The sequence below is a fragment of the Balearica regulorum genome, chromosome 1 (assembly GCF_011004875.1).
Source record: "Balearica regulorum gibbericeps isolate bBalReg1 chromosome 1, bBalReg1.pri, whole genome shotgun sequence".
NCBI lineage: Eukaryota > Metazoa > Chordata > Aves > Gruiformes > Gruidae > Balearica > Balearica regulorum.
In genome coordinates, this window is record NC_046184.1 from 62,256,922 (window position 1) to 62,273,860 (window position 16,939).

At 36.4% G+C, this 16,939-nt stretch overlaps 2 protein-coding genes across 4 annotated transcripts in view; one reads left to right on the forward strand and one right to left on the reverse strand.

Annotated features, from left to right (window-relative positions):
• Positions 1-6,662: 6,662 nt before the first annotated feature.
• Positions 6,663-16,939, reverse strand: part of PARPBP (PARP1 binding protein) — a 54,760-nt gene continuing 44,483 nt past the window's right edge. For all 3 annotated transcript variants that reach the window (XM_075754796.1, XM_075754775.1, XM_075754786.1), the window contains exons 10-11: positions 10,317-10,467; positions 6,663-9,653 (exon numbers count right to left, since the gene is read on the reverse strand). In XM_075754796.1, coding sequence (XP_075610911.1) covers positions 9,319-9,653; positions 10,317-10,467 — 486 coding nt within the window. In that variant the 3' untranslated portion in view covers positions 6,663-9,318. The remainder of the gene's footprint in view (positions 9,654-10,316; positions 10,468-16,939) is intronic.
• PMCH (pro-melanin concentrating hormone) lies at positions 7,681-9,024 on the forward strand. Its single transcript, XM_075756742.1, has 3 exons — positions 7,681-7,929; positions 8,456-8,657; positions 9,020-9,024. Exons 1-3 carry the CDS (start codon positions 7,681-7,683, stop codon positions 9,022-9,024), a joined length of 456 nt encoding a protein of 151 aa, XP_075612857.1.

Sequence of the window (16,939 nt, forward strand, 5' to 3'; positions counted from 1 at the left end):
CAATATTGGCAGTAACATTCATTTACCCTACCCAGACTTCTTTCAACTACAGTTGCAAATAGAAGAACTTCTGCTCCTCTTGAATGCAAGCCATGGTCAGTCTTACAATCATTGTGTATCAGCAATAGTATTCACTGCTCTTTCGAGGGCTTGACCCACTAATGGTGTCAGTAGCACTGGTCCAGCACTTTCAAGCGGCAATGCTTCAAAGAAATTCTCCTCCTCAGCACTATCAAAACCGTATGAGCAGTAAAAGGTGAAGAGTAGAAATCACTTTCTAGCAGTCTTCCACTAGATAGCCAGATTTATGGCCTCTCCCAGATATCACGTACTCAAATGAAGTTCAAAATTGCAGTTGCACCTCCTGCTTTTTCCTGTATTTTTTCTTGGCTGAAATCCTCTCATCTGCCTGCAAAGAAAAGGGGCCCGGTCTTTCCCAGCTTCTTTATTATTCTTATAAAGAAGTTCCTGCTATTGGTTGGTTTCAGAAAAATTGGCTGTGGGTCACCCACAATAATTTTGTGCACTAGGGACTTTTCTCGGAAATGCAGCTTCTTACATCAAAACAGACTAATTCAAACTCTTTTTATAGAATATGAATGTAAGTGCAAAGATAGACATATAAAATTGCATTGAGTTTGCATGGCAAGGTTTTGGTAGCGGGGAAAGCTGCAGGGGTGGCTTATGTGAAAAGCTGCTAGAAGCTTCCCCCATGCCCGACAGAGCCAATACCAGCCGGGTCCAAGACAGACTCGCTCATGGCCAAGGCCGAGATCATCAGCAATGGTGGTAGCACCTCTAGGGTAACATAGTTAAGAAGGGGAAAAAGTTACTACGCAACAGCAACTGCAGCCGGAGAGCGGAGTGAGAAGACATGAGAGGAACAACGTGGCAGACACCCAGGTCAGTGAAGAAGGAGGGGAGGAGCACCAGAGCAGAAATTCCCCTGCAGCCTGTGGAGAAGATCATGGTGAGGCAGGCTGTCCCCCTGCAGCCCATGGCGATTAATGGTGGAGCAGATATCCACCTGCAGCCCGTGGAAGCCTCCACACTGGAGGAAGCGGAGGGTCCTGAAGGAGGCTGTGACCCCATCGGAAGCCCATGCTGGACCAGGCTCCTGGCAGGACCTGTGCCCCCATGGAGAGAGGAGCCTACAGTGGAGCAGGTTTGCCAGCAGGACTTGGTGACCCCATGGAGGACTCACGCTGGAGCAGTCTGTTCCTGAAGGTCTGCAACCCATGGGAAGGGACTCCATGCAGGAGCAGGGGAAGAGTGTGAGGAGTCCTCCCCCTGAGGAGGAAGGAGCGGCAGAGACAAGGTCTGATGAACTGACTGCAATCCCCATTCCCCATCCCCCTGTGCTGCTTGTGGGGGAGGAGGTAGAGAAATCAGGAGTGAAGTTGAGCCTGGAAAGAAGGGAGGGGTGAGGGGAGGTGTTTTAAGATTTGGTTTTATTTTCTCATTACCCCACTCTGATTTTATTGGCAATAAACTAATTTTCCCCAAGTTGAGTCTGTTTTGCCCATGACAGTAACTGGTGAGTGATCTTTCCCTCTCCTTATCTTGACCTGTCATTATATTTTCTTTCCCATTCAGCTGAGGAGGGGAGTGATAGAGCAGCTTTGGTGGGCACCTGGCACCCAGCAAAGGTCAACCCACCACAAAAATAGTTTGTTTGATGAGGTACAGTTGACTGAAAAGAAACCAAATAGTCTAAAAAGACATACACAAAGGCCAGGCATTCTGGCAGACATAGCAAAACCTTCTAAAGGCAGACCGAGGTTAATAAAGCTTAAAAAATGGCATAAGGATCCATACTCTGAAGTCCAAAGCTATTCCTTGCGTTATAATACGAATAAACTTCTGTGCTTACGGATTTATCTTGAATCGAACAGCAGATAAAAATCTATTTGAATCTGCTGTAATCAATAGGTCAATACTGATAATTCTGCTATTCAGTTTTTGCCCAGTAGTCTAGCTTTTATACAGCATGTTCACCATCACCACTGCTTTTTTCTTCATTAAGAAACTAACATTGCTTGAGGAATCTTCCTTCCTCTTTCCATTTTACTGATTAATTGGGAATCCCTTAATAGAGTTACATATGGACTGTTTTGCAAAAGGTTTGTCAGAATAAGAAACTTAGGTTTTGGGAGGGGGGATTGGTTTCAGGAGGGTTTTGTTTGTTTTTAAACAGTACTTTTAAACAGTGAAAAGAACAGTTCAATTAATTTTAAGTACGGTGTATTGGCAAATTATTCCCATGAGAACAGACTGAATTTTATCCAGTAGGAAGAATCCTAAGAAAGGACAGACATAATGACCAATATGCCGATCATTACCTTTTGCTAGAAGGAAGTATACATGCATTAACTCAGTTGTTCCACTGTACAATTCTTTAAGAAATACATACTTTTCTATGCAGTTCCTCCAATGAAATTCTGACATTCCTTTCAAAATAACAAACTGCAGAAAATATTTTAAAGTTTTCCCAGCTGTGAAATTTATAACACAAACAAATGCAACATTTCATTCTATAAATACATTGACTATAATTCAACAGAGGACGGAAATAGCTATTCTGGATCTTTGGCAGAAAATCAGTAAAAGTCACCTAGTTTGTGGGGAATTCATCCCCACCCTTTCCTTGTACATTCTCCTGCCATGTAAACAGAAGACCACTTTAAGTTCTCCAAATATTTAGAGCCATGCTCCTGCACAAGTCCAGAGCTGTTCTGTTATGTGCAGCATAGTGCTCGCTTCATGCTAAATCAACTAGTTAAGAGAGGAGAACTAGGAGTTACTAGTTGATTCAGCAGGGAGGAACAATGAATTGGTGTTAGGCAAGAGTCTTAATTTCCTACAGTCAATAATGAAGTGTGCTAATTATCTCTGTTAAGTGCTGTGAACTGCTGATCAGAAGATCTTTCCTTTAATAGCACAAGGAAACTCCACTTTAACGCCTGTTGGATTAGGAGTGGGAGGGGTTTGGAACTGTAACACTTATGATAAGTATTAAGATAGACAGTCTATATAATAAGGTGCTAAAGTCACTGAAAGAAAGTGTCTACCTTCAAGAGAAAGTTCCAGGCTCTGGGTCCAACATGAGTATGGGTAAATACAAGTGATTGCATTGGGTCTGGCTGAGATGGAGTTCATTTTGCCCACAGCAGCCCTCATAGCGCTATGCTTTGCATTGGTAGCTAGCAAGGTGTCGATAACACACCAGCAGTTTGGCTATTGCAGAGCAGTGCTGGCACACATCAACTCCATCTCTCCAACATTTCCCCTCCCTCACCAGTGGGCTGGGGGTGGGCAAGATCTTGGGAGGGGACACAGCCAGGAGAGCTGACCCAAACTGACCAAAGGGATATTCCATACCATATGATGTCTGCTCAGCAATAAAAACTGAGAGAAAGGATGAGGAAGCGGGGCATTCATTATTTATGACATTTGTCTTCCGGAGCAACCGCTACACATACTGATGCCCTGCTTCCCAGGAAGTGGCCAGACATCGCCTGCAGATGGGAAGTAGAGAATAAATCTTTTGTTTTTCCTTGGCTTCTGCATGCGGCCTTTTGCTTTTGCTTTATAAAACTGCCTTTATCTTGACCCATAAGGGTTTTTTCCATCTTCGTTCCCCTTCCCCATCCTGCTGGGGAGCGAGAGAGGCTTGGTGGGCACCTGGCATCCAGACAAGGTCAAGCCACCACTGTCATACAGCTAATACCCAAGAAGGGGTTGAGATTTCAGATACAACTCATAACCTCATTACTTCCTACTGACCAGCCATAGCCAGCTTCTTGTCAAATGTGCTTGCTAGATTCCATTTACATTCTAGTTTGAAGAAAAACAACTGGCTAGCTCAAAACCAGTATAGCAAAATCTAGGATTCCTCTTCAAGGCTTAAGAAGGAATTGCAGTTATTAAACAAATAAATCTTTTCTGGAATTCTTTTACCTCCGTTTGTATCAGTGCTAAACAAAATGCACAAATCAATACTACCAGTCTATTCTTTTTAGACTGTCCAAGATCACAAGAAAAAGGATCAGGGGGGGAAAAAAAAATAAATCTATGCCTGAGAGATTAAAATAGATTCACCTAAGTCTCTGATACAATGCACAATGTATAATGTTAAGTCCATTGCCAAAATGGATCTCTTAAATAAATGCCACAAATTTCTTTTGTCTAATACAAAAAAAATCTAATATATTGTTATTTATCAAGGTAAGAAAATGCTCTGTTGTTACTCAAAACTACTCATGTTTGAAGTGCCATGGAAATACATGTCTCATGCACAGAACTTCTGTAGGGATAAGAGTGCATTTCTTTCTCTGCTACTAGAGGATCACTCAAATGAACAAGCACATTATGAAGAGTTTAGGTTTGGTTTTAAATCAGTCTTCCAAAGTCTCAGTACATGTGGCTCTTGGTTCAAATGACAAATATCTTCTAACCACACTCAAAAAGGACTGAAACACAGCTGTTTGTATTAAATTCACAAGATCCAAACTAAAAAAAGAAAAAAAACCCTGACCCCCCAAAAAACCAACCACCTTTTAAAATCAGAAATAGTACGCTACTGGCAAAATGAACATTGACCAGGTATTTTTGTGCTATTTTATGATTCAGTAAAATGGTTTGTTAAGGTTTCTTATTCTTTCTTGCATTGCAGTTTTTCAATTCTGATAATAGTAAAAAAAATAATATTTGGCTTTATATAAAATACACCTGTTTTATTTATTGTTCAGTCAATACTAGGCATTAGGCTCAAACACTTCTACATGGCAATTACAGTAGTTACAAGACCAAATAAAATTATTACAATTGTTTCAGAACCAATTCCTAGAAGAATTCAAAATGAGAATGAGACAAATTCCAGGCACATTATCACCTAGATTTTATTTAATCACATATACCACATCAGATTTGAAATGTTAAGAGTTCATATTTCATTGTGACAAGACGCAATGTCAAAGCAAGAATGGTTTCTCAAAATAATTGTTATTGCTACGTAAGCAGCACTAGGTTATTATTTACTATAAAAATAAAAAGCCAAATTGATAAACAATGATAAAAGGTAGAAGCTGGTATATTAAAACAATGTACATTTTTACTAAAATTGAAAGTTTCAAGATGAAAAGGAAAAAATGCAGACACCAGAGTGTCAGGATTCCCAAAGACATTATGAAGAGATGTACACAGTGCATTGCAAATCTGCAGGCATAAAAATGTTATCTACTGCTCTGAACAGGCAGAAAAGTCACAGAATTTATAGACATATGCCATTGATTTCATAGCAGTCTAATTATGAGGTTCTACTAATTATAACTAGAACTACCCCAGATCTTCAACAATCTCTAAAAATTAACAGCCAGTTCAAGAAGCACTAGAGGATACTGGGGGCAGTACCACAAGTTTGCCCTGATCTTATATTCTTCAATAGACATCAGCTTATAGACAGAGTAGACAACTAAATAGACACTGTAGATGGACTTTCCAATTGATCCAGGTCAGTTGTTCTTATTTTACGTGTGCTTTGTATTAAATGAAAGAGCAGGATTTGAAAGCAAGCCATATGTGTTATATACTGCATACCTGTGGGTATTACAGCTTCAGATAAGCAGAAGCTCTTGCCACATACACATTTACTGGGTGGATATCTTGTTACTCAAATCTTAGTTCATATACTAACATATAAAAAGAAAGGTTTGCTGCCAATGGCAGCTCCAAAGCACTTCTCCTGGTCTGCCTAAGCTGAGCTAAACAAAATGTACCATTACAGAGCATACATGTCTTTTGCTTTATTAATTGAACAAAACTACAAATACTGAATGTGAGGGAAGAATACAAATTAGCAAAGGGAGGTTGGATGAGAAGTATAAAGCCATATACAACTGGCTTTCAAATTTGTCTCCTCTGTAGCCAGACAATTAAAGTCAAAAAAAAGAAACCACTTCAGTTACCCAGAGGCAAGTACAGGCTCTACAGCAAGGAAATGAAAAACAATGAGAAGCAATAATTCTATTTGTCAGAGATGCTCTGCCCAGAAAGGATTAAATACATTTCCTCATTTGGGGAAAAGTGGGTATACCCTACCCAAAATGTCTCTTAGTCAGAATCAGCTTAGTCCAGCAGGGCATATTTTCTCATGAAGCTTCTTACCAAGAAGTTACTTTGGCAAGGCAGCCTGCGTTCCCAGGAAGTTTAACAGTGATTAAAAATACCACAGTTTCAACAACGCTGGCCAGTTCTTCTACATAACATCCTCAGTCTGTGGATTAGCATTGTATCACTGCTTGTTTTCAGCAGGAATCATTACTATTCCTTCCATATGCAACACCTCTCAGCAGCACTCATATTTCCTCCTTGGACTTCTTGTAACAGGTATAAAGATCAAACATGTATTCGCTATCTGTGACTACCACTGATATGTTGTAGACTTGTCTAGACTATTAAATATCACTTACTTTCTCCTTCATAACACATTGGTGGTAGGTACTAGTGAAGAACATCAGAAAATCAGTATGAAAAAAAAAGACAACCACTGTAAGAAATCACCTTTGCTAATAAAAATGTACATTTTGTTCCTAGTTTATGACAGTACAGAGAAAAATCAGGAAAAGCAAAATGGAGCGTGAGGGAGGAAAACAAGGGGGAACTAGTACTCTTTCTTAGTCAGTTTCTTGGTCAATTTCCTAGAGGTTTGCCTTGACTAGTAGGATGTTTGGTTCCCTGCACTAACCTGAAGCTTAAACATGATTTTAAGAGATGGGTACCAGCTAAGAGGCACACAGCCACTGAATATGTGGTTTGTATTGCTGACATTAAGAGATTAGCTGAATTTGAGCTGGCCCCATTTGCTTTCCAGTTAAGGTAAAAAAAAAAAATGTTATGCAGAAACTCGTGCATTTCCTTCCACAGCGTAATAGGTAGATTTCAAAGGCTTTTTAAATTAAAAACTGAAGTTTACTGTTCTTTCTACATTCTTAGCAAGTATATCTGACTACATTATATTTGTAGCTGGGAAAGGTCCATTTTCAGAAAGATAATGCAGACAAAAGTAATTACTTAGGTATTAATAAAGATTTCTAGACATAAGCTCTGAACAATGTAACCTGACATAATGGGCATTGAAATACAAATTAATGATTTCAGCTCTAACACAGTAGCAGTCTAACCTATTGTTAAATTTCATGCTTTTCAACTCTTCAGTAAATCAGTTTTGATCAAAACCTAATATAGATCACACCTTTACAACAGTCCTGCTTACTTATGTAGATTAGTTCCTTTTCTTAAATTGCCTTAACTGGAGGTAAGGCTTCATGAACAACACAAATGGACATGACTTTTTGTGAACTTTGTTATACTGATCCATCAAAAGGAACTAATCTGTGCTGTTCTAAAAACATATAAAGAAACAAATTATCCATGCTAAAGAAATGTTTAAGTAGTTCTAAACAACAGATGGGATTAGAAGGATTATAGAAAAAGGTTACTCCTTAATATGAGTCATTTTAAGAGAGTGAACTCATCAGCCATTGAAGTAGTTTCCATTCAATCTGTAAAATATATAAAGTGGGCACAGATGGAGAACATACTAACCTACAACTGGAAAAGCTTTCTTAAAATTTGAAAATTGCTTAACTTCTATGCAAGCATAAAGCGATACACATAAGAATGTGTATCTCATCGTACATGTTAATTCTCCCTCTCTCTCTTTTTTCTCAAGGTTTCCTACTCTCAGTTTCAAAATCTCTGCAAAAGGTAGAAGATGAAGATATGTTGCTAACCACATTAAATCTAGGGAAAACTCTTCGAAATGGAGATAGAACTGCGAACAGAGGAGCTATTCCTTTGCTGAAGCATTATGAGACTGAGGACAGCAGTGTTTTGGATGAAGAGGATGACAGGAACATGAAGTTTTTGGTGAGTTTTCAGTTTTACTTTTTGACTTAATTGTAAAATGGAAATTCTCTTTACAGCCCTTTAGAAAACAAGAACAATAATTTAAAGCAATAACCTGGTGAATATGCAAAAAAAATCAGTTTAGCATACTATAGCAAAGAATAAATTTTCAACTGTAAGTATCTAAACTCCAAGATTTTAAATGCCTACCTTGGGCAGTTGGATACAAAAAAATCTGATTTTTACAGAACTATATGTAGCCAAAACTTGTGTGGAAAAAAAGCCTATATTTATGTTTGATTCAGCATGTTCCTATATGCAGCAAGAGGTTTTTAACTTCACCCAATATAAGACTCATTATTTCATCATGTTCTTTATCATAAACCCATTTCAGCCAAAAATGTAACGCTGGTCACTACTTTTCAAATATAATCTTGAAAGATAAAATGCTTGCACTGCTAAGTGTAAAGTATAAAAAATCAAGTATAAAAAGTGAACACAACTGACTTTAAAGATAAACTGCTACTCTTGTTTTCCCTTAAAACAGGACATGGGTTCCAGACACGATTTCTTAGATCACGTTATGCCAATCAACTTCGGTAGAAAGCAACTGCCTTATCTTGCACTGAAGGGAGCCATGGCTTTTCCAGCTGACACTGAAATTCGAAATATTGAATCAATACAGGAAAGAGAGACTGCAGATGAAGAAAATTCAGCTAAATTCCCTATAGGAAGAAGAGATTTTGACAGTAAGTATATTTTCATTTTTATACAAAAATTATTCCATTCTGGTAAAGTATAATGCAATGTCTACATAGCAATTTGCTAAAGGTTCATTTAAAAACTCCATGTCTATTGTGAGATGGTACTCAGGGGAAGAAGCATTTGTTAAATTTCCTAAATTAATATTTCCAGAGGCCATAAAGAATTCTAGTTCTCTGATGATTTAAACTTTTGGATTATTTCTTTTTCCCTGTAGTGCTCAGGTGTATGCTGGGAAGAGTCTATCGACCTTGTTGGCAAATCTGAAAACTACTGATCTACACCACCTTCTTTGAAGATTAAGTATTTTATTATGAATTTAATGTAATTTGAAGTTTCTGTGTTTTAGTGTGAACAGTGTATAGTTTAGGCTATATGTATGTATCCAAAAATAATTTCCCATTGCATTGTAGAGGGAAATCTAATTCGTTACCAAAAAAAGAACATAGCTGTGATTACTAATGATGTATTGTTATCAAAAAATAAAAGACTTCTGCATAATCCAGACTTGTATTTGTATAATATTACATGCAAGCTACTTCCACTTATTTGAGTATGAAAAGAAGCAATTAATGAATTTCACCCTTTTCTCACAAAATTTTATACCTTCTGAAACCATCAACATACCATGTATGTCAAAACAAAAACTTACAGTCGAAAAAACTGAGTTAACTTTGCCTGACCAGCAATCAACTTGTTCTCACTTGCAGTTTTGCTGTGTTTTCTTTTTCCACCGATTTTGCTGTCCAGTTCCTTCTGAGGGTTGGTTGAAGTCTTAGGTCTTTTAGCATTTTTTTGCAAAGATGGTTCACTTTCCTTATCACAGATTACTTTGTCATTATTCAAATCCATCTGTTCATTCTTGGAGTTCTTGTTTCTTGGCTGACAACTCAGCTTTCCCATTTCTGTATAACTTCTAGTCTGGTGAACATTTTCAGAAATAGTTCCAAGCACTGGTACATCAAGACATGAATTCATACCTTCTGTCATGTAAGAATATCAAAAACATATGTGAAGAAATAAGAAGTTACCTGGGATTATTCATACTTTTTCTATCAGAGGATTGTCATGTGATTTTTTTTTAATCAAAACTAGTGCTTTATCAGTAAAACAAAACTATGCTGGTCATTGCAGTTACATTTGCTATGTGTTCATAAGTGTACTGCCAATTTAAAATGACATTGCTCAAAAACTTGTAATAGCAACTAACTTAGGGAGGTGGATATATAACGTTAAGATATTGGAAAAGATGCTTAAAGGGCCTAGAAATTATATATATGATATGGTTTATAGTGGAGTAAACCCAATTTTTCCCTTTTTTAATGGCAAAAATACAAATTTCACTTAGCTTACTTGTGTAAAATAAGAAGAAACATTATGTAACATATGTAAAACATATCAATTTTTTTATCTCAAGATAGCATCAATACATACTTTTCAGATTTATATTTTCACAGTATTAGCATTACAATTTTAATGGAAAGACATTTAACTAATCAGAGTTAAATGTCTTAAAACTAATATACAGACAAATGAGACATCTGTTCTTGAAAACATATTTATACTTGAGTTTTACTAAAGTCTTGTTTGATAACATTTGAAATATTAGCTACCACATTTACATATTCAATCCTACTACAGCTTACCTGTAAGATGTCCAGCTTTTGAATGATGCTTTGGTGCAGGATGTATGCAGGTTGCAATTTGGCTGCTGCTGAGGAAATGCTGACCTTTCATTTCACTCAAGTCATTTTTATATGTACATGCAAATTGAGATTTGATTGAAGATTGCTTCATCTGCAAAGAACAATCTGGTATTAGCTTTAATTATTTAGAAAAGTAAAAGACAACACCTGTGATACTAGTAAAATAACATTTCCCCATTCTTCCATCTTGAAAGTTTATAAATCAGAGAAAATACTAGAAAAATGAGTATGCTTACATAACTAATGTTTATGAAGCATTAATTTACAAAGTGCAAAGGCTTTCAAGAATACTAATAAATTATTCTATTAAAGTCTTAAAATAATTTTAAATTTTTTTTCTTCTCTTTCAGAAAGTTACACATTAACTATTAAAGCTTCAACCTAAGATTTTCTGTCAAAGTTAGGCCCCTCTCTTGATAGACCGCAAACTCTACCCTTCTGAGTAGCTGTCATAGCTACTACAGTCAATTATCGTATTTCTACAGGTCATCACCTTTGAGATGTTGGTTCATAAATGCCAAGCATAGGATAACTCTCACCATTTAACCAATTTACACATAGAGGAAAGCATAATAGCAACAATGAAAAGGAATAATCGATAATATCAACTAAGCTTCAATATACTTATAACTCAAACTGGAATATTAAATATTCAGATATTTCTTTGGCAAATTTCAGATTTAATATTCCTGTGCATATATAGTTTTACTTTAAACTCAGTATTCCCTTCAAGAGTTAGAGACCCAATTTTCCCAGTTGTTCATCACTCCCAAAGTGCAATTTCTGTGCCAGATAACAGTCTGAGAAAGGCAGATTTTACAGGGAGAACTAGTCAGCCTGACTCTCAACAATTTGAATCTTTTTAATTGTTAATCTACTCTGCACTTAAAACATTTACCATAAGGTAAGACTATATATGTAGACATTTACAAGGTTTTGTGTGCTTCAAGTTTATGCCTTAGCTCACCAAGTCATTAAATGTATGTCATTAACTTTATATTCTTTTCAGAAAGTGTTTTGAAGGATATAGAAGCTATACCCAGAATAAGCTTACGAATTTGAAATAATTAAAAATGCTACTCTAATCTAGTTTAAACTGAATCAACAACCTATTGTAGAATTACAATATTCAGAATATAAGGGACTTACATTTTCTCTAAGCTTAAGGTTACTTGAATATTAATGAAAAAATATTTTCCTGTATTTGCTGTTTCTTAAACACTTCATCTTAATCCTTTAAAATTCACTCAATTTATAATTATAGTTCAGCAAATGACACACATCAAAAATTATGCAACAATAACTTGCACAGAGTTGTATCATATTGCCTCATTGCAAGAGGCAAATAAGCTACAATTTCTGCTGAGCTGATGAAGCTGTAATACACACAGCACAAAGAACATCAAACTTGAGCAAGAAATCTCGATAGTTACCATTCTATAACCAACACTAAATCCAGAGGGTTTTGAGACATCAAGGTTTCTTTTTATGACTCTCATCCGACACTTCACTAACTCAGTTTGCAGGGATTAGACTATGTAGAGTCAAAGGACAGAAATCAAGCTCAAATACTGAAAGACTTGCAGCACAAACCCACCTGTCTATTTCAACTTCATGGAACCTTAAAATAGACCTCAAAATTTCACTCTGTATTGCGTCACATACCATGTAGTGATTTGGAAACAGTATACAAAGCTCTACCAAATACGCCTGTTTCAGTTGATGCTAGTAGTATCTAGAGGGTATATATAAATCAAGAGTGCAAGACTAAATTTGTTGAAGCAAACTTCTCAACTAGTCTAGGAACGCATATTCACTAGTAAAAATGACTGTATTACATTGAGTGAGGTAGCAATAAGTAAATTTTAATAGCCTGAAGGCAGAACAAAAGAGCGCAAGTCTAGCACTGAATTAAAAAGTGGAGCTTCACTGGAATGTTTTTAAAGAAAAAAGAGCAACTTAAAACTTGATCGAAGCACACAGAAGCCTGTCAACAGCTTGAAACAGATCTTAGAAACTGGAGTTCTTTTACATTAAATTCCCTGAAATCCACTGCTCTGAGGGCACTACCCCCATGACCCACAACTCTGGGAGAGCAAAAAGATGTTGGGAGCTCTATTTGCTAATCAAGTACTTGCACACAAATGGCATGCAGTGAACTCAGACTTACTATCCCCTCCTCCTCTTCACGAGGAAGTGGGACGTTGCTTTTATCCCTATACAAAGAAAGAAATTCTGCTGCATTTCAGAAAAAGGGGTTTGCTGTTATTGCTGTTCATCTGGATGAAAGTATGATAGAATTTAAGACAGTGTTTCAGCACATGTAGGTCAATTAGTAGTCCTAATGAGCAGATAAAGCAGGATATTCTCCCACCTTGACTTCTATATCTAGAGAAGTTTTCAGTTGTTCAAGATGCCAATATAAAACATTCACTTTTATATGAAATATTAATGGTGCATGCTCTATTTATTTCTAAAAGTTAGTTGATAATCTGTTCCAGATCTCCTTCCAGCATCTCCATACAGACAGTACTGCCAATATTTAGTCACTAAGAATGTTAAGATTTGATTTTTATACACTGGAATGGCATAATAGAATTTGAAAACCTACATCAGTAACAACAAACACATGTGTTTATTTTCTAGCCAGAGTACTATTTGGAAGAGGAAAAGAGATAAAAAGAGAAAATGCTTTTTCACCCTTACCCTTGTCCTTTTATTAAAAAAAATAATATTAAAGGTAAGTTGAAAGAGAAAGTTGAAAAAGGGAAGGGAGTGCAAAGGGAAGAGTAACAAAACAGCAAGTGGTAATATCATTGCCAAACCAAGGCACCATGTTATTCAAACACGAAAAATGTCCTGAATAGCTCAGGTAATAGCCAGCTTTTATTGTACTGAAACTATCATTTTTATTTTTATTTTTTTTTTAGCATGACTGGTACCAGCCTTTTGCTATCCCAAATTAACCTACTGCTATTCTGAGGAAGTTTAGCCTCAAATCACCTCATTATTGGGTTTTGAAAGTACTCAAAACTCATAGCTATAGATCCTAGGAAAGTAGTTTAGGGGTCTTATAGAAACAAAAATGGTATTTTCCACACAAGTGCGGTTTATCAACTAACACTAATAATAAAGTCTTCAGATTTTGTGCTGAACACAACCTTTTTCTTCCCTTCTCCTCTCTCCTCCAGATATTCATTTTTAGCATATACCATACACATTGAAACTACTAGTCAGTTTAGCGTTCTCCATAATTATATTCCACTTAGAAATAAATATTTCTTGCTACAATAGATGAGACTACTACCTGAAGAAGATTGCTTTCCCTATTACTATGAATTTTCTGCTCACAATTATAGTGGGCATACAGAAAATTCTTGATAACTTCCTGTTGATAGTTCTCCAAGTCACAGTTTATTTGTACTGGAATCACAAATAGGCAAAACAATTCTCTCAAGTAACAGCAGTCAGAGAACTAAGCAATGAAAAATAACAGCAGTGCATGAAGCTACATATTAAGTAATTTTATATAGGCATGAACAAGTCACATGAGAAAGGCAGACTGGGATTTTTTGCTTTGTGGAGCTTTTTCCTTGGAAGATTTCTATACACAGTAAAATTACAATGAACTTCAAGCATGCCAAGATTTGTTAGACTTCTTAAGCCACAAATTCTTTTTAAAACTAAAACTACAGTTATGTTCCCAATTGGAGGAAAACAGTGCCTCATATAGGAAAGGTTGTCTCCAGTTACATTAAGAAAAAAACATGCCAAACTACTGAAAGTCCTTGCAGCTGTTTCAGGGTAAATGTGTTAACAATGCAGCAGGATTTCTAAAATAATGTATCAAAAGGCCAAAACAATTCGAAGTTTACAAAAAAGATCTGTTACTCTCTCATATATTGCATGCTCACAGCCTAATTAATACCTTTTGTTCCTTCTTTCTTTACTCCTAAAATTCTCAGTTTCACCCAATCCCATTATTTGGAAACAGTATTTCACCTACAAGTTGAAAGTCTAATTAATCTTTTCTGGTGCAGAAGAAAGATGAAAATCTTATTATGCAACATTTTTGTTGTCTTAAGCTGCTCTTTAACCTAAACAAAGCAGGTGATTGTAACAGTCCTCCCATTACTGTCTCTCACCAAGCAGGACATACTAAACCCCATTGAAATCAACAAAAAAAGTAGTCAAACTAATAGAGTATCTACCCATTTCAGATAAATGGAAGTATGATTCAAAGAAGCAGACATAAGGTTGGATGAACCCCTTTTAGATAAAATACCTCTCTCCTGTCCAATTAAACTTTCTACATACTTTTATAAAGCAGAAAGGAGTGATAAGGACAACTGACAACAAAAGACATAACTCAACAGATATTCTATAGACCTTTCTGAAATAAAGACTCCTTCCACAAAATACCATTCACCTAAATAATAGATAACAAACTTGAAACTCTAAATTGCCTCTCAAAGGAAGACTGAGTTTCTTAGTATTACTCTTACCTGCTTCTGCTGGAGGGAATGAAAAAATGCAACATGCTAGTTCCCCAGACTTCCTTCTCCTCAAGGGATAAGAGCAACAGCTTTGCCTCCTAACAAATACCGTTATAGTTAGGTGATCTTTCTGCATCTCTTCCAGTATTTAATGAGGATTGAAAGACAAAAATACTTCTTTGTCTTTCACTGTTGCCAGGAATTTGTTTTGGCACAATGGAAATACCCACAGATTTATTTTATTTTTAAACAACAATTCCAGTTCATAGCTACCCCTTTACTTTATCCACTTTCCATATTTTTAGATACTAAAAACATATGCATGACATTGTGCCCTAGGTCTAAATATTGTCAGTCTGCACTCCTCCACATAATTCTGCAGAAGCTGAGAGAGATCCATGCCTCTTAAGGAAGGAGAGGGATAATGATTTCCCCTCCCTCCCTTTTTTTTTAATTTAGAGAAGTGTTTCTCCTTTCACTTCCTAGATTTTCCTGAATTTCTTTATTCAACACATACATCTTGATGGGACTCAGCATTCAGTCAAACTAATCATCACTGCTGAGTTTTTCTTCCCCTCTCAAATACATGGAAAAGGAGACTTTTATGGGACAAGTTCTAATGAGAGATCATTAATTTGCACTATAGACCAACCATCTAACCACCCATCAGAGACAGCATGGTAAAAAGGTCCTTAGGACAATTTTATGGAACTAATGCTACCAACACACTACGGCATAAGAAATTTCTCAGAAGAATCATTTACATTGAGAAGAAACATCATGTTGTGATTGTCTTATTCAAAAAAAGATACATATGGTATCTCTTCTGAGTCAACTGTTAAAATGAATGCATTATGCATAACAATTTACAACCGCGAATTTTACAAGCAACCTGACACATTTCAAGATGTTTGTATGAAATAGTAACGAAGACTGATATTCACTGTAAGAAGGTGATAAATATTGCTACAGCACTTGAGATCTATGGCCATGGACAAGGAATTCATTGTGCTATGTGCTGCACAGTAAAGACAGAAAAAAATTTATTTCTACCAAGAGACATTACGATCCAAGACAAGAAATATATGGATTCATAGAGAAAGAAACTGAAATTAGTCATTGCAATGGCCATCCATCTCAACACAAAGCACTGCTAAGTTTTGGGGAGAGGTTGATTTAAAGTTACTGAAAAAGGTTTTAAAGGATAATGAGTTCTGCAGATATCTATAGGAAATCTCTTCAGCCATAAGAAACAGTATAAACCAGGCAGCTGAAAGAGCTAGTCTGAAAATTAACAAATGAACAGTGAAGACTGGTATTGCAGGCTGAATGTAACCAAGGATAGATATCTCAAAGCAGCAAATCAGAAATAAACAATGGGTTGGGATAGGTTAGAATGACTAGCTTATATCTACTACAACTTAAAGGAACAGATTGAGATGCAAACAGAAGAATGGCATTGAGCGTCTAATCACTTTGATAAAAACTTTTTGCACAGCAATCTCCATGAAGAAAGATAGGCCAAAGCTGCAACTACCAAGTCCAATAAAAATACATGGCAGCACATCAAAAAGCAAAATGAACGTTTAATAAGTTATAGTTGAGTGAACATAAGGATAGAGAAGAATACATTCCAGAGGTGTTATGGAGTGAAAAAGTAACTGGTAGGATACCGTCCTCAATGTTAAATATACCAGGACAGACAGACATACCACAAGATCAGACAGAAGGGACACTTAGGTCAGATGTAGATCTGTGAACATTCATATAAAGATGATAGCTGAACTTCTGTTTGTTGATGTATTCATCCGCAAAGAAGACAGAGGAGAGGGGAGAAGGAAGGGGAGAAGGGAGGACAGGGGCCTATAAAGTCTTCAAAGAAAATGGAAGAAAAGGATGGAGCAGAAACATGCAAAACAAATTGTAGAAATTGTTAGAAAGGTAGAAAGAAAACCAGAAAAAGACAAAATGAAAGATGGACGTTTCAAGAAAGCAAGCAGGATTTTATGTGAGAGGATGGAGATCAAAGATGAATGGCAGAGAACTACCCGAGTTTTAGTTAGGAAA